The 27,978-nt window shown below is 43.9% G+C and overlaps 1 protein-coding gene and 1 pseudogene across 3 annotated transcripts in view; both read left to right on the forward strand.

Annotated features, from left to right (window-relative positions):
* Positions 1 to 27,978, forward strand: part of ENAH (ENAH actin regulator) — a 95,532-nt gene that overhangs the window by 527 nt on the left and 67,027 nt on the right. Inside the window, exon 1 of one of the 2 annotated variants that reach the window (XM_034427920.3) lies at positions 1 to 150. The exons of the other annotated variant lie outside the window; for it this stretch is intronic. Within the exon in view, the coding sequence (XP_034283811.1) occupies positions 134 to 150 (17 nt within the window). The 5' untranslated portion in view covers positions 1 to 133. The remainder of the gene's footprint in view (positions 151 to 27,978) is intronic. 2 annotated transcript variants of the gene reach the window in all.
* On the forward strand, positions 4,583 to 10,158 carry LOC132712133 (fin bud initiation factor homolog; annotated as a pseudogene). Its single transcript, XR_015731503.1, has one exon. The product of XR_015731503.1 is annotated as a fin bud initiation factor homolog (transcript).

The raw sequence follows: 27,978 nt of genomic DNA on the forward strand, positions 1-27,978 counted from the left end.
GAAGTAGGGGCTTCTTCGAACGGGAGAAATCACCGGGGAGGGTGGGGAAGGCGTCTCTCTCTCCCCCCCCCTACAAGCATTGGGCTCGTCCTTTCAGTGTGTGTGTGGTGGCGGCGGCGGTGGGGAATGCTCGATGGAAACCGTGTGCGGGTAAGTTTGAGGAAGGGGCCCAGCCCCTCAAAATGAAGCGAGGGCTTGACCGGGAAACCCCGGCGAAATGGAGAAGGAGAGTCCTAATAGGGAAGCCTCGTGTACTATAACGTACCTCGGTTGAGACGAAAGATGCACGAAAGACCACCATGAGTCGGCTTGGGGCGTGGGGGGGGGGTGTTCCCCACTCCCTCCCCCTGCTGGACACGCGTGTTCATTATTCACCCACCCACCCCGGCCCCTTAACCCGGTATCTGGCGATGAAATTTCTATTTCCCCAGTGTTGTGTTTGGGCTTCTTTTCTTTCTCGAAAGTGGGGGAAGTTTGTGAGTGGATGTTAGTCGGTGGATGAAAAAAAGGAAAGGTGCCGCTGATGCTGTGTTCCCCAGGACCAATGGCTCATTTGACATGTACAGCTTTTGTTGCATTAGCAGGGTCGTCCAAGAGGTATAGGGAAGATAGAAGAAGACGGAGGGAGGTGAGGTCATTGCATTTAAAGGAGTTAAAGGCAGCATTTTTAAAAACGGGAGGGAAGGATTGGAACCGGAGGAGGGAAAGATGATGAGGCCCTGGCTATTTTCCGAAATTTTATGTGCATTTAAAAGAAAAAAAAAATCGCCTTTTAAGATTTGTAACCGTTGCTTCAGAATATTAGATGGAGGAATGAAAAAGTAATACCCCCCCTTCCCCCCCCCCCCAAATTGACGTGTGTTGCATTGCAGTAGCTCATACTGGGTTTTTCTTTGTGTGATCAATAAATAGGAAAAAGTCACTGACATAATACCCCAGCAACGGTATGTATTTGCATGTAGAATTTTTAAAGGGGCCCCATCCAAAGCGTCATTACTAGGCGGCATTCTCTTGTCTTTCTCCCCCCTCCCCCTTAAACCATGCCGGGATTCCTTTCATTTTGAAACCTTTTTTTCCCTGTGTATTTTGCATTCTGTGACCACCTCTCTGGCTTTGACGCAATACTTAGAAATGGGGCTTGTTAGGCTCTACATCAGCTCCAAGGAAACTATCTTCTTAATATAAACAGTGTAGGTTAGGTATAAATTAATCTTTCTTTCCAGATGACATTATTTTTATAAAATTTATGTAAATGTTGGTAAGCTTTTATAATACAATAAGATTCACATGATATAGCCTAATATGTTGGTGAGACAAAAAGAATTTGACTCTACATAAAATTTAAATATCTTTTAAACTTTTCCTCCCAAGGAATTAGTGCCCTTTCTCCCACCATGAGAGCTGTATAATCTTCAAAACTTCTGTTAACAAGATGCCAGGTTACTTCTCTTGATTCCTACTTTCTGCTTATAAGTCTGCAATATTCTGATTACTGTTGGCTGCCCTTTGTGTGTTTTGGGGTGAAGGTTTTGCCAAGTTATCTTTTTTTTAGTATTATGTAAAATCAATTAACTATTGCACTTTTTGACAATACTGGATATTTTTATGCTTTAACTGAAATTGAATGTATATCTTAAATGTTTGGTATCTTTAAAACATTTCAGTCAGAATATTTTGGGTTTTTTAATACTTCATGAGATTATGGCTAGATACTGCAAAAATTATTTTCAGGAACTTGTATTGCTTTTGAGATTTCATATAGGGTGGCCACTATTAATTATAGGGTGTGTCTATATAATGAGTTGAACACATGGTAAAAAGAAGTATTAGTATGTGCTCCAGTAAATACCATGTATTTAAGTATTTGTCAGTTTATTTAAACAAATTGTATTCCCTGTAAATAATGACTTTAGAAATTACCACAATATAGGCTATACAAAATTGGCTTCCTTTATTAGTCTGTTAATCCACTGCCCTATTTTCTTAAGTTTTACTCTATTAAATGCCTCTGAAATATAGACTCTAAATTCATTGGATTTATTGTAAGTATGATTAAGACGGTAAACACAGAGATTATCCTAATTCAAACAAAGGTCTGATATTTTATGGCTTTTGGCCAACTGCAGCATTAAATAGTACTGCTTATTTTGGGGTGAATTATCTCATTGGATTCTCCAAGTGGTCAAAAGGATTTTTAACAATATTACCTTTCCAGATTTTTAACAATATCACCTTTCTGCTATTTATTGAGAACAGATATTCCTTTGATATGTAACCTAAGATAATTAGAAATTCCATTCTGTAAAGAGAAATTGAAGAAGCTGGGTATATTTAGCTTTATGAAAAGACAACTGGGATGTAGCTTGGTGTGTGTGTTGGGAGGGGGAGATATGATAGCATTTTTTAAATAGCTTGAAACAATGTCTTGTAGAAGAAGACTGCAGGGCAATTAATAATAATTTAAGTTATATTTTCCTAACCTATTAGCAGAGTTAAGTCATAAAGAAAAGTAGTTGGTTACCCTATATTGAATATATTCAATGTATCTGACATGAATAAACAAACAAACAAAGGGAAGGGAGCTATCTAGAATGCTTTGCTTTGGATTCCTGCATTGAGAAGATTACTGAACTTGATGGGGTAACTTTTATTTTGTTCTGCCCCTCCCCCCTCATAAAATTGGAACAGTTGTTTAAAATACTGATGAATTTTAACTTATAGAAGAACTTTTATTATATACTTATATGAAATATGTATTGGTCAGATTTGTCTATTCTCTCATGAAATAATGGAATCCCCTCTTCTGCCTTCTTTTTAATATATGTGTGTGTGTAATGTAGCCACTTTGTTTTCATTCTTTTAGGACCAAGGCACCATGAAAAATCAGACTATAGTACTTATGTTCAGTCTGATGTGCTGTGATAGACAGCAGGCTAGTACAAAAAAAATGGAGATATTGCTCTTTTCTTCTTTGTCCCAAAGGTGCTTTTTCAGGAGGCAACTGGACTTTCTTGTTTTTCTTTGAAGACATTTTGTTTCTCATCAAAGAAGTTTCTTCATCTCTGACTGGATGATGGGGAATAGAAGGATTTATATTCCTTGCAGACAGCTGGTCATTTGCATTCTTTTAGAGAGTTATTGAGGCCATTCCCCACCATCCAGTCAGAGCTGAAGAAGCTTCTTGGATGAAAAGCAAAACTTCTTAAAGAGAAACAAAGTCCAGTTGCCTCCTGAAAAAGCACCTTTGGGACAATCATGACCTGGATGACCTGTGCTCTGAACAAAAATTGTTATAGGAAATCCTCATATTACAAACATTTATTTAGTAACAGTTCAAATTTACAACAGCACTGAAAAAAGTGACTTACAGTCATGCAGCATTCCCATGGTCAAGTGATCAAAATTCAAACATCTGGCAACTGGTGTGTATTTATGACAGTTGCAGCATCTTGGGGTTATGTGATTGCCAATGTTGGGGGGGGGTTATATCAGTCATTTCCACCCAGTACACTAAATTTTATTCAATTCAGTGCACTGAATTATATATGAGATGAGTAATACAGGACTTGAATTTTAGGACAGTACTTCAGGCGTCAAAGACATCCTAAATTGCTCTGTACTTCTTTGAAATAGTTGTACAGTAAGGTGGTACTACAATCTTAGTTTTGACCATTAACACATATTTGCATAAACAAGGGATTATATATGTAGATAATTGCTGTTAATTATTTTAAATGACTTGTGGAAAATTATCATTGCTGCCTTTCAAAACTTTGTTTCAATCTATGTTATATTCAGCTGCTCTTGATAAGGCTTTAAAACAGGAATGGTTGTTGAAAAGAGAAAATGATTATAAATAATTTGAAATATTTAAAGGTAGACCAGTGTATATGAATTGCTATTAGGGTTAGGGCTAGTGTTATGTGTATAATTTTAAATGTAAGCTTACACTGAAATATTGGTATTAGTAATTGTTGTTGAATTCTACTTTCAATATAGCAATAGGACCTAGCTTTAAATGCCGCTTTATAGTGCTTTACAGTGTACTCTTAAGTGGTTTGCAGAGTCAGCTTATTGCCCCCAACAATCTGGGTCCTCATTTCATCAACCTCGGAAGGATAGAAGGCTAAGTCAACCTTGAGCCAGTCAGAATCAAACTCCTGGCAGTCAGCAGAATTAGCCTGCAATACTGCATTCTAACCACTGTGCCACCGCAGCTCATTGGTTAGAATGCAATACAGTATATAGAATACTATATAATTTCTATATAGTTATTAAACTTTGAATTTAAGCAACACTATAAATGTATACATTGCCACTACAGTTATTCAAAATGTAAACATTTCCATTCTTAAAAAGAAAGTATTTTACCATTACCTTAATTAGAAAAATAATGTATTGTTCTGTAACAAGTTTGTTAACTAGCATTACTTAATTTTATTTTGTATTGAGAGAAGTAGAAGTAAGTACATATAAATGGGGGGTGGGTGGGTTTAACATTGTTAAAACTGCTTGTATGTTACCGTGTTTCTAAGAAAATAAGACTGGATCTTATTTTCTTTTGACCCTCGAAATACGGCCTTGGCCTTATTATCGGGGGTCTTATCCCTGAAGCGGGATAGGTGTGGCTGGTTCTTGCCTGCAGCATTGCCAGTGAAGATCGGGTCACAAAAAAAACCCCCGAAGTTCTCGCGGGCAAATCATGTGCAAAGGAGAACTCTCCGCAGGGAGTGAGAAGGGCTAAGCGATGGCTTCCGAGTGGGTCCCAATGAAGCCCTGCGAGAAAGGCAGCCACAAGTCAGAGGACTTGAAACTAGGCATGTCAGGAGTTGTCTTTGCCCTCCTCCACTTCAGGATGCTTTGGGGTTTCGGGGCAGCTTCCCTCCCCCACCCCTGGGATGCTGCTGTGGCTCCTCTTGGTGTGGCTGCTGAGCTGTTCGATCAGCTTGTGCCACGGCTATTTCGACAACCCACTTTATCCAGAGATGTCCAATGGGACGTTGCATCTGTATTTCATGCCCGCCAACTCAGAGAAGTCGCTGGGAGAGCTGGAAAACAAGTTTCGGCAGGGCCAGGAGCATGAGAGCCACGAGAAGAGCCACCTCAATGACGACTTCCTGGGAATGCTGGTGCATGCATGGGCCTTCCTCAAGGAAACATACAAAGTGCAAGCTGTTTGTGCTCACCGTCCGGAGCCACGGAACCCACCTCAGCCGCCTCAAGACAGAGTATCTCAAGGGCTGAGCGGGAGCAGGTGCCTCACTGGGCTTTGAGCGACCCTCTCCCCCCAAGGGGCCAGCCACGCCAGCGGGACTCTTGCCAGCCATGCTTCCTTCATCACATGCTGACCGGGCATGGCAGGAGCTGGAAGCATCTTGCTTCTCCACCATGTCTTACCTGACTTCCAGCTCCTGCCATGCCCGGCAAGGGGAGAAGAGACGGCAAGGGAGCCCCGTCTCTCTCCATGCATCTCACTTCTCCATTGGTTCACCCCTCCCCACCTGCCACTCCCCCTTGCCTGCTGAGATCGGCAAGTCAGATTCAGGGAGCTGAATGCGCTGCCACCCCCGGGAGGAGAAGAATGTCAGAAATGAGCTCTCTCGCAGTGCCTCCTCTCTCTCTTCTCCCGAGTGGCAGCAGTGCCTCTGGCTCACTGAATTTGGCCTGCTGATCTCAGGCAGCAGCGGCTCTGATGTTCCTCCTCCCTTTCGCACATGTGTCTTAAGTATTTGGGTGGGCTTATTTTCAGGGGGGGTTATTTTAGCACATGTGCTCGTAAGCTCAATTGGGCTTATTATCGGGACATGTCTTAGTTTCGGGGAAACACGGTAATCATAAATGTTTTTTCTTGGGATACAAATGGAATGCAAATGAAAGATAACACTTCTCAAATGCAATCAAATTTGAGCAAGAACTCATTATCAAGTAGTGATAGAGATAGAAAGCAGTTTTTCTTCCACTATTGTATCCTTTTGATGTCATCCTGCAGTACTTTCCTTAAGTAGTTTTTGGCTTTTTAAGATCTGTTTCACTGGAGATTTGACAGAATTTCACTCTAGAATATATTTATCAAAGAAATATATTTGTATTCGTAACTGAGTTCACAGTTCAGATAGTTTAGTTTGCAGGGTATCCCACATCACTATTTGATAAGATTTAACTAAATAGCTTTAAATTTCCTGATTACGATAAAGTACCTAGTACTCAGTTGATGGGCTACTTGTTTGCTAATTCTTATTATGTAAGGATTATTACATCCAATAAGGAAAGGATCTGTTAAACAAATATATCACTGGAATATTTATGGGCTGTTGTTAATGTTCTATATTTCTTTTGATACACTTAAGGAAAGTTATTATGACTATTGCTTGCATATGATAGACACTGTTTGCTAAAAGATCTGGAAAATATCAGATTTGCAAGGATTTTATATTTTACCAAGGATTACTATGATCAGTTTGATTTATTTAATATTTAAATAAGGGATTACAGGCAATAGCAGAAGCAATGCACCTAAATATATAAATATTTGTAAATTAAATGCCAATTTCAAGTCATACACTCAAGGTAAAAACTATAAATTACATCAACATGTCCTTTGAATATAAGAATTTCAGTTTCTCTTGATGGTTGTATTACACAAATACTTTTAGTTTCCACTTTGAAAAAAGATTGATTATATTATTTATTCTAAATTCAGCAAACTGTCAAAATGCTTCCTTTGCTTTGGAAACGTATGTTGTCCATTTTTTAAAAAAAGTATAATATTTGATATCAAAATGATCCACACTCTGTCATATTTAACAAATTCCACGATTTTGTATTTTCGTTCATCCATTTTTCTTCCAAATGTAATATAATTCAGTGGAAGATTTCTGAGTAGAAATCTAATTAAGGGTGGTAACTAACAAATACAATTTGTGGGATTAGTTATCTCATAAATTGAAACATTAAATAGTAACAGATATTAATAAATTTGCTGAGACAGATTGTTTACCTCTTTGTTTACAATTTTGTGTTGGCAGCTTAATATATCCTTCCAGATGGTAGGGAAACCAATAATGTATTAAAGTCAAGATTTTTGTTCCTTTCCTTTTCAGTACTAATAACAGAGGTTTTAATAATGTGAAGCAGTACGCTCACATGTAAGCATATTTATGAAGAAAATGTTTGGAATATGATCTCACAAATGATTTGGTTTAAAAGTTGATTAAGTGTGTTAAATACGCCTTTTTGGATATAGTCGTTTTTTGGTATATATTCCCCTTTAATGTTTGTTCATTTATTACAAAGTTATGTGTCACTTGGCATTTTTTAAATCTCTTGATAATCGCACCTCTTTTTCAGAAGCAAAAGTACAGGTAGTTCTCAACATATGACCACAGTTGAGTCCAAAATTTCTATTGCTAAATGAGACATTTGTTAAGTGAATTTCACCTCATTTTATGACCTTTCTTGCCACAAATGTTAAGTGAATCACTGCAGTCGTTAAGTTAGTAACATGGTTGTTAAATGAATCTGGCTTTCCCATTGACTTTGCTTGTCAGTAGGTCACAAAAGGTGATCACATGATCCTGGGACACTGCAACAATCATAAATGTGAGTCACTTGCCAAAAGTGTGAATTTTGATCATGTGACCATGGGATACTACAACAGCCGTAAGAATGACAGAGGGTTATAAGACATTTTTTTCAGTGCCATTGTAACTTCAAATGCAACAAACTGTTGTAAATTGAGACCACCTTTACAGCAATTCTGTGATCAGTATATAATAAAATATATAGGTAGAAGTGGTCTTCAGCCATCTATTTTAGCAGTATTTTCAGATTTTTTTTAAAAAAAAATCAGTTATCTGAGATGTTTAGAGACAGGTCAAGAGGTTGCATATGGGATTGTGCATTATTACAGATAGATATCTATTGTCTAGAAATAATCATTTTATGCTAAATTCCTATCTAGCTATAAATCTAACCATACTATTAAGCAATATCTTTATCAAATTGAAATTGGCTTTACTCACCCATAAAACCAATGCATAGGTTTATTATGCAGACCTTGTTGCTAAGCAATTGCAAACCATAATTTGCTTGTTCAGATGTAATGTAATCTCTGAACCAAGCAGGTTCTGACAAGTTAACTATGGTAAGTAAACTACCATTCTATGATGAATTTGATATAAGCAAACTTTATTTCAGTGTTGAAACTATAGAGTGATAGTATTTAGATTGTCTGGTAAATTTTTCAAGTTTGGACGAAGACTAGAGAGACATTTAGGACATTTATATCAGTTGGGAACAAATTGTCAAGTTCCATATTTTTATGCTTTGGTACAGGAAAGGAAGACAATAAGACCATTTTTGACTGCTGCACTAGATATTTCTGTGCAACAATGGCTAAATTTGGTTTGCTTTGTTCTACCTTTTCATGTGGAGTCATAGAGTTCCTTAACTGATCTTGTCAAAGGGATAAGCAAAATAAAGTATCAGTCACAATTTTAGTTGGACTCCCAATGCAGCACAGAATTTTTAGACTTTGAAACTTAATCTAACTGCAAATAAGGAATTTTAAATTCTTGATGTGATGCCTAAATTGATGGACTGTAATGTACAATTGATCATCAGAAAATAATCTGAATTTATAATTTGAAGATTTTATGCATTATTTTCAATATTATATGTTGCCTATTCAAATAATGTTAAATATATGAACAACTAAGTGGGAAACTATTGTGTTTTGTTAATAAGTGTAGCTTTATAATATAATTAGGTCTATTTTTCTATGATAGTTAGGATAGACAGGGTCATGACTCGTGTTTCTAACAGTACAGTCTTGTTTAGCAGACAATGTAAGTTTTATACTTTATTGAAGGGTGGGGTATAAATCCCTGAAATAAATATGCATTCAGATAATTGAACAAAATGTGTAAGTTCAAATTGTTATTCATCTCTTTCCTTTAATATAATATAAATATGCAGTGCAAAAATTATATGGCTATTTAAGACAGACTATCTGGCCTGGATATGGGATGGAAACAGGCGCTCAAATGGCACGTGGTGGGAATGGGATTGGGGGTAGTGATCTCTTCTTGAGTTCTCAATAGGCTTAGATACCATTGACCATGATATCATCTTGGGTAAGGTGACCAGACGTCCCGCTTTTGGCGGGACAGTCCCGCTTTTGAGCAATTTGTCCCGTGTCCCGCGGCGTTTTTAAAAAGTCCCGATTTTTCATTCTGCCTCCTGAGTCCCGGCTGCCTCCTGAGTCCCAGCTGATGGCTAGAGGGAAAAAAACCTGTTTAAACTCTTGCCGCGGGGCTTCAAAGGGCCGCCCTACGTTGATTAGCTCGGCTTCCCCCTCTCAGCTGATTTGCGCAGGGCTCTGCTCTTGCTAAATTGCTCAGCAGTTTTTTTTTTCTCTTTGTGCAAACCAAGCTCAAAACGAAACTGAAAGTAAAACAGGCTGTTGGCTTTGCTGTTTGCTTGCAACGTTGGAAAATTAGGCAGCAGATTTATTTTCCTTTTCCTCACCAAAAAAGGTAGGTGCAAACAATGGGAAATTATTTAGGGCAAAAGAGGAGAGTTCAAGATTTTAAAACACAAAAGAAAAAAAAGCTCTTTTTAACTAGGGAATTGTAATAATTGAGATACTATTAATTGTATACTGTGTTGAAAGCAGAAATGGTTAAGTTGTGGTTTGGAGGAATATATGGGGGAAATTATTTGGTTTATTATTATTGGTAAGTATAATTAATTGATTTGTAAGAAATTGGATTGCATGGAAATAATTGGACTATTCATGTTCATATTGATTAATATACAAAAAAGATAGTTATATAACTAATTGATTTATATTAAAATGTTGAATTTGTATTAAACAACTGTATTACATAATTACATAATTAACCAATGTGAGGATGGATATAAAAATAGATGACAATGGGAAGGGGTATAATATAGAATAGAAGGGAAAAATTGAATTTGATTAAGATTAGAGATGAGGATGAAAGGTAATATTGGTTTTTTACAAAAATAGATGAGGAGTAAATATGGCAAAAAGGAAATATAGAAATTGTAAATTAAATTGAAATGACTAAACACTGTTTAAATTTGTGAACCAGCCAAATATTCTGTTCAAAGAAAATACATTGTATGTTTGTATGTGTGTTTCTAATTATTGCTATTTATTCATATTTGTTCTCTTTTATTCTTTAAAGTTTAACAATTCATTCTTTATCTTAATATCTTTATATTTGTTTGGGGTTGGCTTTCTTCCCTTTCATCCTTTTTATTGTACAGCAATCTTTCTCCTCAAACCTACCACCTCTCTTTTCTTTCCTTCTTACTTTCTCTTCCCCCCACCCTCTTCTTCTCCTCCCTATTTCCTCTTCCTTTCTCCTTCTCCTCCTCTCTTCCTCCCTCTCTTACCGTCACTCCTACTCTAATTTCCCTTCCCTTCCTTCATCCCTCTCTATTACTGTATCCTTTTATGCATATGGACTACTCAGAGGGCTGAAAAAGTTATTTTTGACTGGTCCTCACACTTTTGACCAGTCTGTCCTCACATTTTACATTTTTGTCCTATCTTGTCATCATGGTGAAGAGAAGCAGTTGTGAAATGAGTGACATGGTTGTTAAGAAAGCTGCACGGGCATAAATGTGAGGATGGTCATAAGTGTGAGGACCAGTCAAAAGTGCGAGGACCTGTTAGAAATGACTTTTTTCAGCCCTCTGGTTAGTCCTTTTGTGCATATGGACTACTCAGAGGGCTGAAAAAGTTATTTTTGACTGGTCCTCGCACTTTTGACCAGTCCTCGAACTTACGACTGTCCTCACATTTTACGTTTTTTGCCCTATCTTGTCACCATGGTGAAGAGAAGCAGTTGTGAAATGAGTGACATGGTTGTTAAGAATACTGCACGGGCATAAATGTGAGGATGGTCATAAGTGTGAGGACCAGTCAAAAGTGTGAGGACCTGTCAGAAATGACTTTCCAGCCCTCTGAGTAGTCCCTATACACATAGCCATGGCCACCCGGTCACATGACCAGCTAGCTACGCCCACCCAGTCACATGACCAGCTAGCCACGCCCACAAAATAAGCCACGCCCACAATGTCCCTCTTTACCAATGTTAAAATCTGGTCACCTTAATCTTGGGTCAACTGTGGGAGTTGGGGATGGCTGGCACAGTCTTGCACTTGTTCACCTTCCTCCAGGACTAGTCTCAATTGATGTTGATAGGGAGCAAGTGGTTCAGTCCCCAGCCCATACTTTGTGAGGTACCACAGAGTTCAGTATTTTCTCCACTCCTTTTAACATCTACCTGAAGCCGCTGAGTAAAATAATCTGTCATTATGGGATGAGGTATCAGTATGCAGATTATACCCAAATGTACAACTCTATCCTGAACTAAGCAATGCTGTGGATGTATTCTCACGATGCTTGGAGGCTGTGGATGCCTAGATGAAGGACAACAAACTTCAACTGAACCCTGGTAAGATTGAATGGCTATAAATAGGAGGCTCCTCTGTATCTGGCGATTTACCATTTTAGATCCTGGATGGGATAGCACTGCCCCATAGTGGCCTGTTGTGTAATCCTGTACTACAGAAGAGCCTGTAGTACAGTGGACTAAAGCACTGTTATTAACATCTGCTGCTTGCAATTACTGCAAGTTCAAATCTCACCAGGCTCAAGGTTGACTCAGCCTTCCATCCTTTCAAAGTTAGGTGAAATGAGGACCCAGATTGTGGGGGCAATAAACTGACTTTGTATAAATATACGAAAGTATGAAGGCTATTGCTTAACGCATTGTAAACCGCCCTGAGTCTCCGGAGAAGGGCGGCATATAAATTAAAGCAAAAAAATAATAATCAAAAAATAAAAAAAATCCTGGGATCTTTCTGGACTCATGACTCCTTCTCAAGGGGCAAGTGGCAGTTGTGGCTAGGAGGTCCTTTGCTCAACTTCCAAGTTGTGGGCCAGTAATGCTCTTTTCTGGATTGAAGAGCCCTCCTTTCAGTCATTCATACCCTGGTCATCTGGATAGATTACTAAAATGTGCTGCACCAACTCGTTCCATCCAATCAAGCAGGGAGACCAAGTTGCATATCCCGTGACTCAAGGAGTTTTGATGAGTGGAATCTATGAGGAGGGTCTTCTCTGCTGTTGTCCCTGACCTTTGAAATATCTTGTCCTCGGAGTGAAGCAAAACCCCATGCTTTTGGTTTTCTGGAAAAGTGTTAAGACCTGGCTCTGCCAATTAGCATGAGGGTCTAAGAGTGTGATGCAACCCTGGGGATGGCTGGTGGCTTGAGGACACTTCTGTCCTGTTAGCCTTTTTAGCCTTAACTTTGACTTTTATTTTTAACTTGCAAATTTTAATCTTGTTGTTAACTGTTTGTATCTATACTTTTATTCATGTGTTTGTATTATTTTATTATACTTTTGTGAATCTCCCAAAGTCACTTTAGGTGAGATGTGTGGTGAAGAAATTAAATAAATAAACTAATATTAAGATCATTTAGTTGAAAAATAATGTATCGTAGTAAACTCATTAATGCAGAAGAACTGTTTTAGGTTATTTCAGTTATATAAAGTACTATTAAATAGGCACCCTTAAAATATAAGTACTTGTTTATGAAAATTCCAATGCTCAATTAATCTGTCTAGAAAAGGGCCAGAAGGGTAACATAGAGAAAGTCTATAAAAAGTTTACAATCTTTTTTGTATATAATTTTTTTACCCCAGTCATCCCAACAGTGTTGCATCTTTTTCTGTTTGAATCTAATTGCTTCTTCGAGTTAGTCCCATTGGGAGGGTATCTTTTTCTGTTTGAGTTTATCAATCAGGGAGATGTGTTCATTTCTGTCACTCAGTTATCGTAAAGCCTATTTCTTGCCCTGACAAAGTGCACAACATTTGACTTTAATGTTTATTAATTTTGTACACCATGCTCACTTTTGCATCAATTTTCCAAATTTTGTCATGCTTATTGTTTCTATCGTAAATTTCCAAAATTTCTATTTTTCTCTTAATTAGTTCAATTTTTGTATTCATTTTTCTTCCATATTTGCAAATCTTTCCTCTGTTCTTCCTTCAAGTGTAAGCATGTCTTTCTTAACAGATTCAGTCACTGATGCTGTCACTGAACCTGTGACACACTCCTCCAATTTTTCAAACATCCTTTGTAGAATCTCTAGTAATCTGTTTGTTCTGTTAATGATACTCTCCTCTTCTTTTGCTGCTTTCCCTGTGATAACCATTTCCCTCTTTTAATTTATAATCCAAAAAACAACAACAAAAGAGAGCCTTTCTTTTTTTCTCCCTCACCCTTCTCTGTATCCTAACTCTTTGGTCCCCTCAGGACTCTGAAGCACTATAGTCTATGATTTTTTGCAATTTTCATCATCTCTTTGCTTTAAAAAGACAACTAATCATTTCTCTTGGAATTTTTAAACAGTCCTCTTTTCCTTAGTGGTATATATTATTTACTTAATTAAAAAGTACTTTAAAGTACCATTTTTCCAAACTTGACTTACTTTTATCTGTTTTAAATTTTCATAATTCAAAATCTTGGCTAGCTTTTTTTCTTTTTAATTATTTTAAAATCCTTATAGTTATTTGTGTTTCACTTTAATTGCACCCCAGGTTGAAAAAAAACATTCACCAGGTGATCTAGTTGCTTTGCTGCTTAGGGCAGGGGTCCTCAACCCCCAGTCTGCAGCATGTTGCTGGGCTACAGCCCATTCAAAACTGGGCTGCAGAAATGGTGGATGAGTGTGTGGTGCATGCGCAATGCTGCATTCATGAAAGTTGCACACACATGGAGCCATTCCTTGCTGCTGCCTCCACCGTTCTAGAAAGGTTGGAGACCTCTGGCTTAGAAGATCTCTATAGCTTTAAATTATTTGTAAAGCAAATGTGCTTTAAAAAGTGGAGTTTGGGCAAAGTCAGTGTCGTTTAGCAAGTCCTGCTTGAGGTTGTGAGCCTGATGTTTCTTCTGTGGCTCCCAGTATTTTTTCCCATGGGTTATCTGCATGTTCCCTCCAGGTCCTACGGGTGTCATTGCAAGGAGTTGCCTTCCAAAACAGATATAGGCAATTTTTTGGCTTCTTATCTGGAGAAGCTTGGATGAACTGGGCTAGCTTCCTGGTCACTGTTCTTCATCACCTCAATATAATCTCTGTTCTTTAGAGGCATGTCAGTTCATCATTTTTCTCCACCAGAAAGCCCACAAGTAGTCCAATGTGAACTAAACGTTTTAGCAGTTCATTTGCAACTTATTTGCAGATCTGTCCAGGTTTTTGTGTAGTTTAAGCAGAGATTATTATTGATCTTTAAGGTAATGTCCAGCAGTCAGAGAGAAAATTGAATCTGAAAAGAGATTCGATATTTCAGGAAAATAAGCCTATGATTGGAAACATAACTCCAAATCAACCATGAAACACTTATAGGAAAAAAATACAAAGGTTTTAACATGGCCTTAACAGGGCTCAAGCTTTCATTTTACTGAAAATTTGTGGAAAGACCTCAAACAGTGTATGCGAGGAAACCCAAGAATATTTTTGAACTTGAAGACTTCTGAAAAAAATGGTGGGGGTGGGTGGGGGATCCAAAAGCAAGAGTAAAAAACTAAGCTATAGCAAGAATGTCAAACTCTATTTCATTGAGGGCCACATCAGGGTTGTGTTTGACCTTGGGGGGCCGGGGTGGGCGTGGCCAACTTGACATCACTCGTGTCAGGGGGCCTGTGGTGGCCCGAGCACTCTGCCAATGTAACAGGCTCCCAAGCTCCGGTTTTGGTTGGGACGGTCTCTTGCAACCCTCTACTGGCAAAAACGGACCTTGGGGGGTAAGCACGGCCCTCACAAGTTCAGTTTTTGGCTGGGATGGCCTCCTCCAACCCTGTGCCAGGAAAAACGGAGCACACAGACCTCCCGAGCTCCGTCTTGCTGGCAGAGGCATCGTGGGCCAGTCCTTTGCTATTTCTAGGGCAGCTCCATGGGCCACATATAATCAACCCATGGGCCGGATCCAGCCCCCAGGTCTTGAGTTTGACAACCCTGGACTATAGGGATCATTTGGAGTTTTTTACTGCAGTATTAATGAGAGTTGGCCATATCTCTTCCTGGTGTTATAATAGTGGATTCCTACACTTTGCACTTACTGGGTGGTCTTTTCCAATTTTTACATCCTATGTAACTACATACAGATGCCACCATCTTTGTTGCCCGAAGGCAACAGGAAAACGTAGTTAATGTTGAATGCATTTGTAGCTTGCTGTCCTATACTTTCAGAACATGAATCAATATATTGATAAATTACATGGTTTAGATTAAAAATTAATATATTGATTCATATTCTTTCTTTCTGCACATAAGAGTTGTTCATGATCATGCAGCATGGTAAATGTTGCTGCTGTCACAAATGGCGATAGTTTTATTTAACTATTGCAATTCATATTCCGCATTTCTGACATGGGACAGACAAAATAGCTATCAAAAATCATTAAAATGTCTGTGAAAACGTAACTCGAAACTAAAAAAAGCCTATCTGAAGAGAATGCCACCTCCTTGTGATTTTATTTCTACAGTGTTAACCCGATAAGATGAGTAGATTGCTCTGAAATACGGTTTGACTCAAAGTCAAAAAAGTATAGATTTGAATCTGATCTGCTTCTTGTTTAAAAATAGCCACAATTTCATGACATCTTGTGTGAAAATGGAGACTTTTAAATCAATCAACAGAAAGTTTGGGTAAAACATTGTGGACAATGTGACCTAATAATTACTTTTGAAAAAAGAAAAAGTGTGGATGAAGGAGAAAAATAACCAGGAAAATTACATTCTAAAGAGCTTTTTAAAGAAGTCCCCCTTTTTGTCCTGTTTTCGGAAAAAGGAAACTTAATTTGAATGTTGATAATAGATTTTCCGATTAAATCTAAATATTTTTTTAAAACAGTAATATTTAAGAGGCTCTCAAATCAAGATTGACTCCTGGTGGCTGCATGGATGTACAGTCTTCATTTAGCAACTATTTCAGTTAGTGATTTTTAACTATTTATTACCATATTTGTAAACAAATAATGTTTCATAAAAGATGATAAAAAGTACCTTCAAATTGCTTACATTTCCAACATACATTTGGCTCATCTTTGCACCTCATTGATAATTTATCAGTGTTAAATACTAGCAATACATCAATCTTATGAAAGTTGTCTTTTAAATTATAATTCAACGTAAATTTCAGTAATGCTTTCCCTTTTTCTAATTTTTTTCTTTGTTTTGTATTTATGTGTGTGTGTGTTTCTCTTTCACATCAGATAGCAATTTTTAGAGATTAATTTCTGTTAGAAATACAGAAGTTAAAATTTAAATTCCTCAAAATACAATATGATTTTCCTTTATTGCTTTATTGAGTTAGTGCAATAATATATATTTGAATTAACATTATCATAATTTGTGTTCTTCAAACCCATCAACACATTTAGACAGGCTTGTCCACCCTAAAGATCAGACACCAAAACATGAGTAGTGTAATGTGGTGTATGCAGTCCAGTGCAGTGAGGAGTGTGAGGTCTACATTGGAGAACCCAAGCAGCCTTTACACAAGATGATGGCCCAGTACAGCAGAGGCAACACCACAGGACCAGAATCACCAGTATGACTTTGTTTTGTTTTTTAAAGAAAGAGACTCTTTTGAGGATAATAAAGTCACATTTTGAACAGGGAAGATAGATGGTTTGAGAGAGGAATGGAGGAATCCATTTATGTGAAAGTTGAAAATCCTTCCCTTAATAAAGGTGGAAGCCTCAGACACAACCTGTCTCCATTTTTTATATTTGATCAGTCCCCAGAAAGATTAAGGCACTTCACAAGTTCACCTGGGATGTTTAACATCCCCTTTAGAATAAAGGAGTTATATCCCAAAGACTATCCGCCTGGTCACCTAAACACTGGATTCTCCCATCTAAATAGAAAAGTATAGTTTAGACTTGTATGTTCAGATGCTATATGGTAGTAGCATATGTTAATAGGGCTTGGGAAAGCTGAAAATGAAACAGGCTGTTAAAAAAGAAACATCTTTGCCCTGGAGGGGAGGGAAGCATGAAAAAAAAATGATTCAGACCAACTTTACCTTAATTATTCTAGATATAAATTGAGCAGGAGGTTACTTTATTTAAGATTCTGTTAAATAACCATAAATACCTTTTTAAAGATCCAAATGTTTCTTATATTCTAATTTTGCCAGCCTCACAAGGTTTGATAAATGCTTAAATTTAATGACATCGCAATAGGATTAATTCTTGAATCCAAAACATTATCAATTAAGGATTTAATTTAAAATAGGGAAGTTCTCATTGATCGTGGGTCCGGTGGTCATCTTCCATGGGTATGCTCTTCCGATGATGACGGATCGGGTCTGCTAGCTGAGAAGCTCCTCCCTTCCTGTAGCCTCCCAGCTTTCAGACTCGATCCAATTTGGATCAAGTCACGGTTTGAGCTGCTCCTGAATTGGTTTTTTCTCTAGCCTTTAATTGGAATTTTTCTAAATTGGTTCCTGCCTTCCTGCCTGTTTAACCCCCGGAGGGGGGGAAAAGTTTCCAGCGAGCAAGGTTTCGTCCCAAGGCCGCTGAAGACCGCTTGCGGTGGGATAGGCTCCCGTCAGGTAGAGCCTTCCCTGACAGCGAGAGGGGCCCCCTCCCTATGCCGCTGTAGCAGCCCTTCGGCAGGAATTAATTGATCGTTTCTCCCGCCCCCGCATCGGCTTCAGAAGGGGTGGGGAAAGTTGGAGCCTTCTCTGCTCTGCTGGGCTGCATCGTGCCGGAAGGCACAGGAGCTGCGAGCCTTCCTTCAGGGGCAGAATCGCCTCTGGCTTCACTGGCTCGCCTTTCAGCTCCTTTTGGACCGCAGGCAGGGCGGTTCGGCTGCCCAGCGCAGCAGCATTTCGGCGCCTCCTGGGCTTTCGCCCACGCGCCTGGAGGGATTTTAAAGAAGAAGCAGCAGAGCTTCGGAGGTTTGGAGCACAACGCAGGGGCTGTGAGTTTCTCCCTAAGGGGGGGGTGGTTCTTAAAGGATCTAACCTCCCTTCCTTGCCCTAATTGCCTTTTCTTTGGCAGACGGCTGTGGCAGCCCTTGCTAGGCCACTCCAGGGATCCCTCCTCTCCTCGTGGCGTCCACCATTTTGGCTCTCCTGCTCCCTCCGCCATTTGCAATTCTGCGTGGTCTGGGCCTTTCCTCACGATGGCATCCACCAGGCAGTCCAAGCCCAAAAGACAGGGCACTTCCTTGGACCAGCCTGGAACTTCAGCTGAGGTCCCTACAAAAAAGACTAAGAAATCCTCCTCCAAATCTGAGTCTAGATCAAGGGAGGAAGTGAGGCTGCACCAGGCCATTGAACGTTCAATACAAAAGGCCCTCAAGGAGGCCTCCATTAAGGAAGCTGATGTTTCAACCTCTATCCCTGCTCGGGCCTCCTCCCCTGTGAGACCTGAATCCATCCCTCAGGCCCAACTTCCAGCCTTATCCCCGGATGGGGAGGGGGTTTGTGTGCAGCCACAGCAACAAGTTAATGAATCCCTTTTTGGAAATCAGGAAGAAAGGTCCCCTAGGGCTCAATCTCCTATGGTGCCCAGGGCTTCTCCTACTCCAGCCATGCAGAGTACGGGTGACCAAGTTCAAGAGGGGCCTGTAATTTCCCCAGATTTGGTGGCTTACATACATCAGGCCATACAGCAGGGTATTCAAGCTGACAGGCAGCGAAGAACAGCCTCATGGGTCTCTGACTCACCTTCTCACATAGATGTGGAAGGTTCCTGTCTCATGTCTGACAGGGCTCAACCCTCTGCCAGAGCTCATTCATCAGTTTCTTCTGTCCAAGGTTCTCTCACTGGTGAGGATGTGAAGGATGCTGAATTGTCTGACGATGATGATTTATCCCCAGACCAACCTTCTTTCATAGGTCTATTCAAACCACAGATGTTCAGATCTTTATTGCATAAAGCTAAGATAACGACTGGTTTAGGGACACCCCGCCCTAATCCGGCGGGGGAGGGGACTTCTTCTTCTGTACCTCTGTTTGAGGAACCCCTCATTGAGACCGAAGAGATCCCAGGGCCCAAGTTGTTCAGGGATGTTCTCACTAAGCAATGGCTTGCTCCTGCATCGGGGCCTAGACCCAATTCACTGGACAAGCGCATATATAATATGGCCCCGGAGTTTTCTTCCCTTCTACAGGTGCCCTCGGTTGATGCTCCTGTTGCTGCCCTTTCGGCTTCATCGTATACTGCGGGCCCTCCAGAGGAGAACCTCCGGCCGGAGGAACGCCGTCTGGAGCACGTATTGGTCAAGTCTCACCAGGCGTCTGCATGGGCAGTCAGATCTACAATGGCAGCTTCTTTCTTCAACCGGGCCTCCATTCTCTGGCTCAAGCAGCTGCAAGAACGTCTTCCAGTGTCCGACTCACGCTCCCATCAGGACATTAACAAGGTACTGGCAGCATTAGAGTTTTAGGCCGATGCCACTTTGAATTCATCCAGGTTCACGGCTAAGGCCATGGGGGCGACTATCACAGCCCGTAGGCTTACCTGGCTCAGGCAATGGCAGGCAGACACCAAGTCTAAGTGGCGCCTAGCGTCATCCCCGTTTGAAGGCTCCCTCTTATTCGGGGCTCCACTGGAACCTCTCTTAGCAGAATCCAGGGATAAATGTAAATACTTACTGGCCATGTCTCGTAGGTCAGGACAAAGATTCCTCTCCTCCTCCTCCTCCTTTCGTCCCTTTCGAGGGCCAGAAGGAAATTCCTACCCTTGCCAAGGTCAGAGGTCCTTCCCATCTAGACAATTCCGCCCCTCCGAGCGTCAAGGGTTCCAATCTCAGCGGGGCCAGTTCAAACGCTCCTTCCGTGGGGATCGTGGGCGCTGTGCCCGCAGATCCCGCTGACGGTTCATCAAGCCTTCCCATCGGAGGCCGCCTGGCCCTGTTTGCCAGCCAATGGGAGGCCACGTCCTCGGACGTCTGGGTCAGGGAGACGGTCAGGGTGGGCCTCTCCCTCGAATTTCTCTCCACCCCCCCCCGACCCGATTTCTCAAATGCCCCTTCTCTCAGGATCGGGCTCACCGGCTCCTGATGGTATCGGCCATTCAACATCTACTCGAAATTCAGGCCATCGAACCGGTTCCTCAGGAGCTGCACGGACAAGGCTTTTGCTCCCGCCTGTTCGTCATCCAGAAGTCGTCGGGGGGTTGGAGGGCAATTCTAGACCTCAGATCCCTGAACTGACGGATCGTCTACTGTCGGTTCAAAATGCAGTCCCTCAGCTCCATCCTGGAAGGTATCAGGCCCGGGGACCTCCTTTCGTAAATAGACCTGACAGAGGCTTACCTCCACGTCCCCATCCACGTGGATTTCAGGCAGTTCCTTTGCTTCTGTTATGCGGGTCGTCATTATCAATATCGAGCCCTTCCATTCGGCCTATCCTCGGCGCCCCGAGTTTTCACAAAAATCATGGCCGCGCTAGTGGGCTACCTCCGGACTCTTCCAGTAAGGATCCAGGCCTACCTGGATGACCTCCTCGTCCAGTCGACTTCGGAGGATCTAGCGCGCCGGGACTTGGAAACCACCCTCCGGGTCCTGGAGAGCCACGGGTTTTCCGTCAAAATGGCCAAGAGCCATTTGATATCCACGACTCGCATACAGCACCTGGGGGCCGCCATCGATTCGGTGGAGGGCAGGTTTTATCTTTCCCAGGACCGCCTGTCCAGCCTGCGGTCTCTGGTCAGGTCAGTGTCGTCAGGGAGACCAGTCTCCCTGGCGTCCCTGTCCAAGCTCCTGGGAAAGATGGTCTCCTGCATCGGAATCATTCCTTGGGCGCGTCTCCACTGCAGGGATCTGCAGTGGTTTCTGCTCCCGTACCAAAAGCGTCAACTAGGGACTTCCGACCTCAGGGTCCTCCTTCCCCACAAGGTTCTCCTCTCCCTCCAGTGGTGGTCGTCAGCAGCAGTCCTCAAGGGGAGGGAGTACAGGGTGTCCCAATACCTTATTCTGACAACAGATGCCAGTCTTCTGGGCTGGGGGGCTCACCTGTCCTCGTCCATGGCCCAGGGGTGCTGGTCCCAGTCCGACTTGACACACAATATAAACTGGTTGGAACTTCGGGCCATCCATCTGGCTCTCCGGATCTTCCAGGATCAGGTGTCAGACAAACACGTACTGGTACGGACGGACAATGTAGCCGCCAAGGCTCATGTAAACCGCCTGGGGGGGACCCGGTCTCGCCACCTCATGGAGGAGGCCGAGAGTCTGGGAGCCTGGGTGGAGTCTCACCTGAAGTCCCTCCGGGCATCTCACATATCGGGCGTGACAAACACCCAGGCGGACTGGCTCAGCCGGGAGTCAGTGGACCAAGGGGAGTGGGCACTCGACCCGGACCTGTTTCGGATGATCACCGACCGCCTGGGTCTCTCTGTGGTGGACCTGTTCGCCACTCGGGCCAATCGCCAGACAGAGAGGTTCTTCTCTCGCTACCCGGAACCGGGGGCGGAGGCCGTGGACGCAATACACAGCGACTGGCCAGCCGGCCTCCTTTATGCCTTTCCGCCTCTGCCTCTCATTCCCAAAATCATCAGAAAGATGCTGTTCCTCCGGGCGGAGCTCCTGCTGATTGCTCCGTTCTGGCCCCGTCGGCCATGGTTCGCGGACCTCCAAGCCCTGTCCGTCCGGCATCCCTGGCGTCTTCCTCGCGACAAAGTGATTCTTCGTCAAGGGCCGTTGCTCCACCTGGATCCGGCATGGCTTCAGCTAACCGCCTAGCGGTTGAGCGGAGCTTGCTGAAGGCAGCCAGGGTTCCTTCTTGTGTCGCCAGCACCATCCAAGCGGCTCGACGCCCTTCAACGACACGAATTTACAACTCCACCTGGCGCTCCTTTGTGTCATGGTGCAACCGTCGCTCCATCGTCCCTACGGCGGCCTCCACGGTGCAGGTACTGGTGTTCTTACAGGACGGCTTGGAAGCGGGCCTGGCCCCTAACACGCTCCGCCGACAGGTCTCCGCCCTGTCCACTATTCTGTGTTGTGGTTCTAAACACCCCCTCTCGAGCCGTTCCCTTATCCACCTCTTCCTCAGGGGGGCTTCTAACCTTCGCCCGGGGTCTATCCACAGATACCCTTCCTGAGATTTGCCCTTAGTGCTAGACGCCCTCACTAAGGCTCCCTTCGAGCCCCTAAGGTCAGTGGGCCTACGTTTCCTGTCTGATAAGGTCGCCTTTCTGCTGGCCATAACTTCAGCCAGGCGAATTTCAGAGTTGGCAGCCCTCTCCATCAGGACTGATCTCTGTGTTTTTCATCCTGACCGAGTGGTGCTTAGGTTGGACCCCACGTTCCTCCCTAAGGTCAATTCCCCTTATCACAGGGCACAGGAACTAGTCCTTCCGAATTTTTGCCCATGTCCCAGCCGGCCCTTAGAACGAGCCTGGCACTCCCTGGACGTGAGGAGAACCCTTCGGATCTACATCCGTCGGACATCTGACTTCAGGAGATCGGAATCCCTTCTGGTCTCCTTCCAGCCATCTAGTATGGGCCAAAAAGTCTCGTCCATTACGGTGGGGCGTTGGATTAGGGCCACCATAGCCACAGCATATGGGTCCCAGGCGTTGCCAGTTCCCCCCAGGATCACGGCCCACTCCACCCGCAGTGCGGCCATTTCAGCTGCCTGGGCCACCCAAGCTTCCTTGGAGGAAATCTGCCGGGCTGCGGCCTGGTCGTCCCCGACCCCTTTCATTAGACATTATCGCCTAGACCAGTTCGCATCTGCGGATGCGGCATTTGGACGTAGGGTACTCCAACAGGTCCTCCAGCAGACCACCTCATCGGCCAGGGCAAGTCCCTCCCTATAGTTCCAGGCTTTGGTATGTCCCATGGAAGATGACCACCGGACCCACGATCAATGAGAATGGGCTTTGTCTTACCTGAAAGCCCTTTCTGATTGTGGTGGGTCCGGTGGTCAGCCCCGCCCTGTTTATGCCCAGGGCCGATTCGGCGGGGTCCTGGTGTCCTGTTTCCTTTCTTGCAGCTCACCATGTAGGTCTGCCTCAAATCGTATCTCATCAGAAAGCTGGGAGGCTACAGGAAGGGAGGAGCTTCTCAGCTAGCAGACCCGATCCGTCATCATCGGAAGAGCATACCCATGGAAGATGACCACCGGACCCACCACAATCAGAAAGGGATTTCAGGTAAGACAAAGCCCAGAAACACCACAGGAACTACTGTAAGTCTACTTTATTGATGCATATATTACTTATAGAATATTGAAAGCCTGACCATTTCCCTTTCTCTCCTTATACCAAAGAGAATCAAGGCCAACCTTGAATTTCTTCTTCACTCCCTCTTTTAGGGCTGAGCTTATGTTTTTGTAATGGCTAGTCTGTATGTTTTTTCAAGACTCGCCTCATTATTCTCCTACAGCAACTGTCAAACAGAGTTCAAATCAAATTCTTGTACATAAGCTTGCATCTCTCTTCGATTTTGATTATAAAGGCATTTTAGCTAAAATATTTCTACCTATTTGAAAAATCACAAGGTTAAAATTTCCAGCAATGATGAAATAGTGAAATTAGTAGTAAGCAATGTTGAAACACATTTATGAAATGCTTTAATGCTTACATGCCGTACAAATCCCCTATTTTTTTTCTAGGACATATAGGTCTTACAACAATATGAAAAAAAAAATTGAACAAAGAACAATGTCTGCTCACTCAGTAAACTAGACTGATTCTTCTTTATTGTAAAGCTTTATTGTAAAGCTACATTAACAGAATATTGCAAGTACAGATTCCACCCTTTTAACTGTCTAATAATTCAGGGGGTCAGCCTATGTTTTTTCCTCTCCCTTTTAAGCCACTGGGAGCTCCTGCCTCTCTTGTCTGATCGTTTCCTAGGCAGCATCTTTTCCCCTTCTTCTGCAAGATCATCAGTGCATTCCATTATATCATCCAAATGTTCTTGAACCATAATTATTTATGGATTGATTAAATAAAATCTAAACCCAAACCACCATTATCACGATAAGGACCATTATCATGAATATATTATAAACTTACCCTACCAATATCAGACATTTTTTTTCATCATGTAAAATGCAAATCTCTGAACAATCAATCAACATTGTCCTTATATAGTTTTTGGAACACTCTTTTGTGCTTAACAAATCTATGGAGAGTCTCAATCATCCAAGTCATGGTTGTCCCAAACATGCTTTTCAAAAGGCTACTGGACTTGGTTTTTTTCTTTGAAGATGTTTCACTTCTCATCGCTTCTGGGAACTGAACTGAAGAAGCTTTTGGATGAGAAGCAAAATGTCTTCAAGGACAAAATCCCCCCAAAACCCAAGAAAGTCCCGTTGCCTTTTGAAAAGCACCTTTGTGCTTAAGATTACATATGTCTTTAATATTTCAACATAATAATAAATAAATAAATAAATAAATAATTTTATTTCTATACCGCCCTTCTCCCGAAGGACTCAGGGCGGTGTACAGCCAATTTAAAAACACAACACACAACAATAATTAAAAATTAAAATAATTACATAGATTTGGCCGATTTAAAACCCCAAACATTTAAAATACCCCAATTAAAATTATTAAGTTGATAGCCCTGCCTGGCGGAACAACAGGGTCTTCAGTGCGCAACGAAACACTCGGAGGTCGGAGATCTTGCGTATTTCCGGGGGCAGTTCATTCCACAGGGCTGGGGCTCCCACAGAAAAGGCCCTCCCCCTGGGTGTCGCCAGCCGACATAACTTGGCTGATGGCACCCTGAGGAGACCCTCTCTGTGGGAGCGGACTGGTCGGTGGGAGGCTATTGGTGGCAGAAGACGGTCTCGAAGGTACCCGGGTCCTATGCCATGGAGCGCTTTAAAGGTGGTAACCAACACCTTGAATCGCACCCGGAAGACCACTGGGAGCCAGTGCAGCTCGCGCAGGAGGGGTGTCACGCGGGCACAACGAGTTGCGCCCATAACCACCCGCGCAGCCGCATTCTGGACCAGTTGGAGCCTCCGAGTGCTCTTCAAGGGGAGCCCCATGTAGAGAGCATTACAATAGTCCAGCCGGGAGGTGACAAGGGCATGAGTGACCGTGCGCAAGGCGTCCCGGTCCAGAAAGGGCTGCAACTGGCGGATCAGGCGAACCTGATAAAAGGTCCCCCTGGCCACGGCCGTCATATGCTCTTCTAAAGACAGCCGTGCGTCCAGGAGGACACCCAGATTGCGAGCCCTCTCTGTGGGGGGCAAAGATTCACCCCCAATAGTCAGCGATGGCACCTGCTGACTATATCGGGACGCCGGCAGCCACAGCCACTCGGTCTTGGACGGGTTGAGTCTGAGCCTGTTCCTCCCCATCCAGACCCGCACGGCCTCCAGGCAGCGAGACATCACATCAAGGGCATCGTTGGGGTGGTCTGGGGTGGAGATGTACAGCTGAGTATCATCAGCGTACAGATGACACTTCACCCCAAAACCACGGATGATCTCACCCAGTGGCTTCACATAAATGTTGAACAGAAGGGGCGAGAGGACCGACCCTTGTGGCACTCCCCATGCGAGATGCCTCGAGGTCGACCTCTGCCCCCCTGCCAACACGAACTGCGAGCGGTCGGAGAGGAAGGAGGAGAACCACCGCAGAACGGTGCCCCCTATTCCTAACCCTCTCAACCGCCGCAGCATGATACCATGGTCGATGGTATCAAAAGCCGCTGAGAGATCTAATAGGACTAGGACAGAGGAGCAACCCCTGTCCCGAGCCCTCCAGAGATCATCCACCAACGCGACCAATGCCGTTTCTGTGCTGTGCCCCTGCCTGAAGCCCGACTGGCACGGGTCTAGATAGATAGCTTCATCCAGGTGCCCGGGCAGTTGTCGTGCCACCACACTCTCAACAACCTTCGCCACAAAACGAAGGTTGGAGACCGGACGGTAGTTAACTAATTCAGCCGGGTCCAGGGAAGGCTTCTTGAGGAGGGGCCTCACCACCGCCTCTTTCAAGGCGGCGGGAAAGGCACCCTCACTCAGAGAAGCAGTTATAATCCCCTGGAGCCAGCCTCGTGTAACCTCCCGGGAGGCCAGTACCAACCAGGAGGGACACGGGTCCAATAAACATGTGGCGGCACTAATCCTACCCAGAACCCTGTCCACATCTTCGGGAGCCACAGGATCAAACTCCTCCCAGATAATATTCTCAAGGCCTGCCCCTGTCTCCTCCCCTGGACTCATCCAATCGGAGTCCAAGCCATCCCGAATCCGAGCGACTTTATCATGCAGGAATTGCACAAAATCCTCAGCGCGGCCTTGCAAGGGATCTTCCCGCACTCCCCCCCGAAGAAGGGAGTGGGTCACCCTAAACAGGGCGGCTGGGCGGTTCTCTGCAGATGCGATAAGAGCGGAAAAATGGTTAGATTTCGCCGCTTTTATCGCCACTAGGTAGGTCTTGATATAAGACCTCACCTGTGTCCGGTCGGAATCAGATTGACTAGTCCTCCAAATGCTCTCTAGGCGTCTTTTCCGACGCTTCATCTCTCTCAGCTCCTCAGAGAACCAAGGAGCCAATTGAGATCGGCATCGGGTCAGAGGCCGCAAAGGCACGACGCGGTCCAAAGCTCTGGTGGCCGCACTCTCCCAGGCGGCCACCAGCTCTTCAGTCGAGTCGTGTGCCAGAGTCTCAGGAAACTGCCCAAGCTCCGTCAGGAACCTTTCGGGGTCCATCAGGCGCCTGGGACGGAACCATTTGGTCGGTTCCGTCTCCCTGCGGCGGGGGAAAGCGGTAGGAAAGTCCAAGTGAAGGAGCGAATGATCTGTCCATGACAAGGGTTTGATGTCTAGGTCCCCTCTACCAAGATCATTCAACCACTGACCAGAGACAAAAATCAGGTCCAGAGTGTGTCCCCCTATGTGAGTCGGGCGTTGAACTAACTGGGTCAGGTCCATGCCCGTCATGGAAGCCATGAACTCCCGAGCCGCCTCTGACGCCTCACCCGCAGACGGAAGGTTGAAATCCCCCATGACAATAAGTCTGGGGGTGTCAACCGCCACCCCGGCAATGACGTCGAGTAGCTCGGGCAGGGTCGCTGCCACGTGGCAGGGAGCCAGGTACGCAGTCAGCAAACCCATCTGCACCCCACGGCCCCACTTCACAAAGAGGGACTCACATCCGGCTATCTGAGGAACAGTGGTCTCCCTCGGACAAAGACTCTCCCTAATAATCACCGCCACTCCCCCACCCCTCCCCTGGGCCCTTGGCTGATGAAATGCACAGAAACCTGGTGGGCACATTTCAATGAGGGGGACCCCCCCTCTTGGCCCAACCAGGTCTCCGTAATACCTGCCAGGTCCGCACCCCCCTCTAAAATAAGATCACAAATGAGGGGGGCTTTATTAACAACCGACCTGGCATTACACAACATCAGCCGCGGACCCTGGGCCTGAGACTCTGCACAACCCAGGACACGAGTCGCGCATTGGGGGCCGGGGTGCGTAATTACTTGTAAACAGCGTGTGCGCACCCCCAGCACATGATATGGCCCCCTGCGCCCGTCATACCTGCCCCTCCCACTCATTGTTTCAATTACACAGCCCTTCCTATCGTCCCCCTGCTCCCCGGTTAAATTTCCTTTCACGACCCCTCTGTTGCAGCCAATCGACCCATCACCCCGCTCAGTTGCTATCTGAACCCCCCCCGGGTCCACTTTTACAACCCCCTCCCTTCCTCCCGGGTCCCCTTAAAATTTTGGTTAAAAATTTAGCTAAAAAACCCCTCAACCCCCTTCTCGCACCATGCCACCTCTCGGGGTTCCAAAGCCCGTCATTAAGGTAGGCCCTCGATAGAGTGGAGGGCCAAACCTGCGAGAGGGGGGAGTCTCGCAGTGCACATAGCTCCGCCGCCGAGTACATCAAGTAAAATCAGAACGGGAAGGTAGTTTGGTAGGGTCCAC

This window comes from Pantherophis guttatus, chromosome 1, assembly GCF_059756535.1.
Source record: "Pantherophis guttatus breed Tessera chromosome 1, ASM5975653v1, whole genome shotgun sequence".
Lineage (NCBI taxonomy): Eukaryota > Metazoa > Chordata > Lepidosauria > Squamata > Colubridae > Pantherophis > Pantherophis guttatus.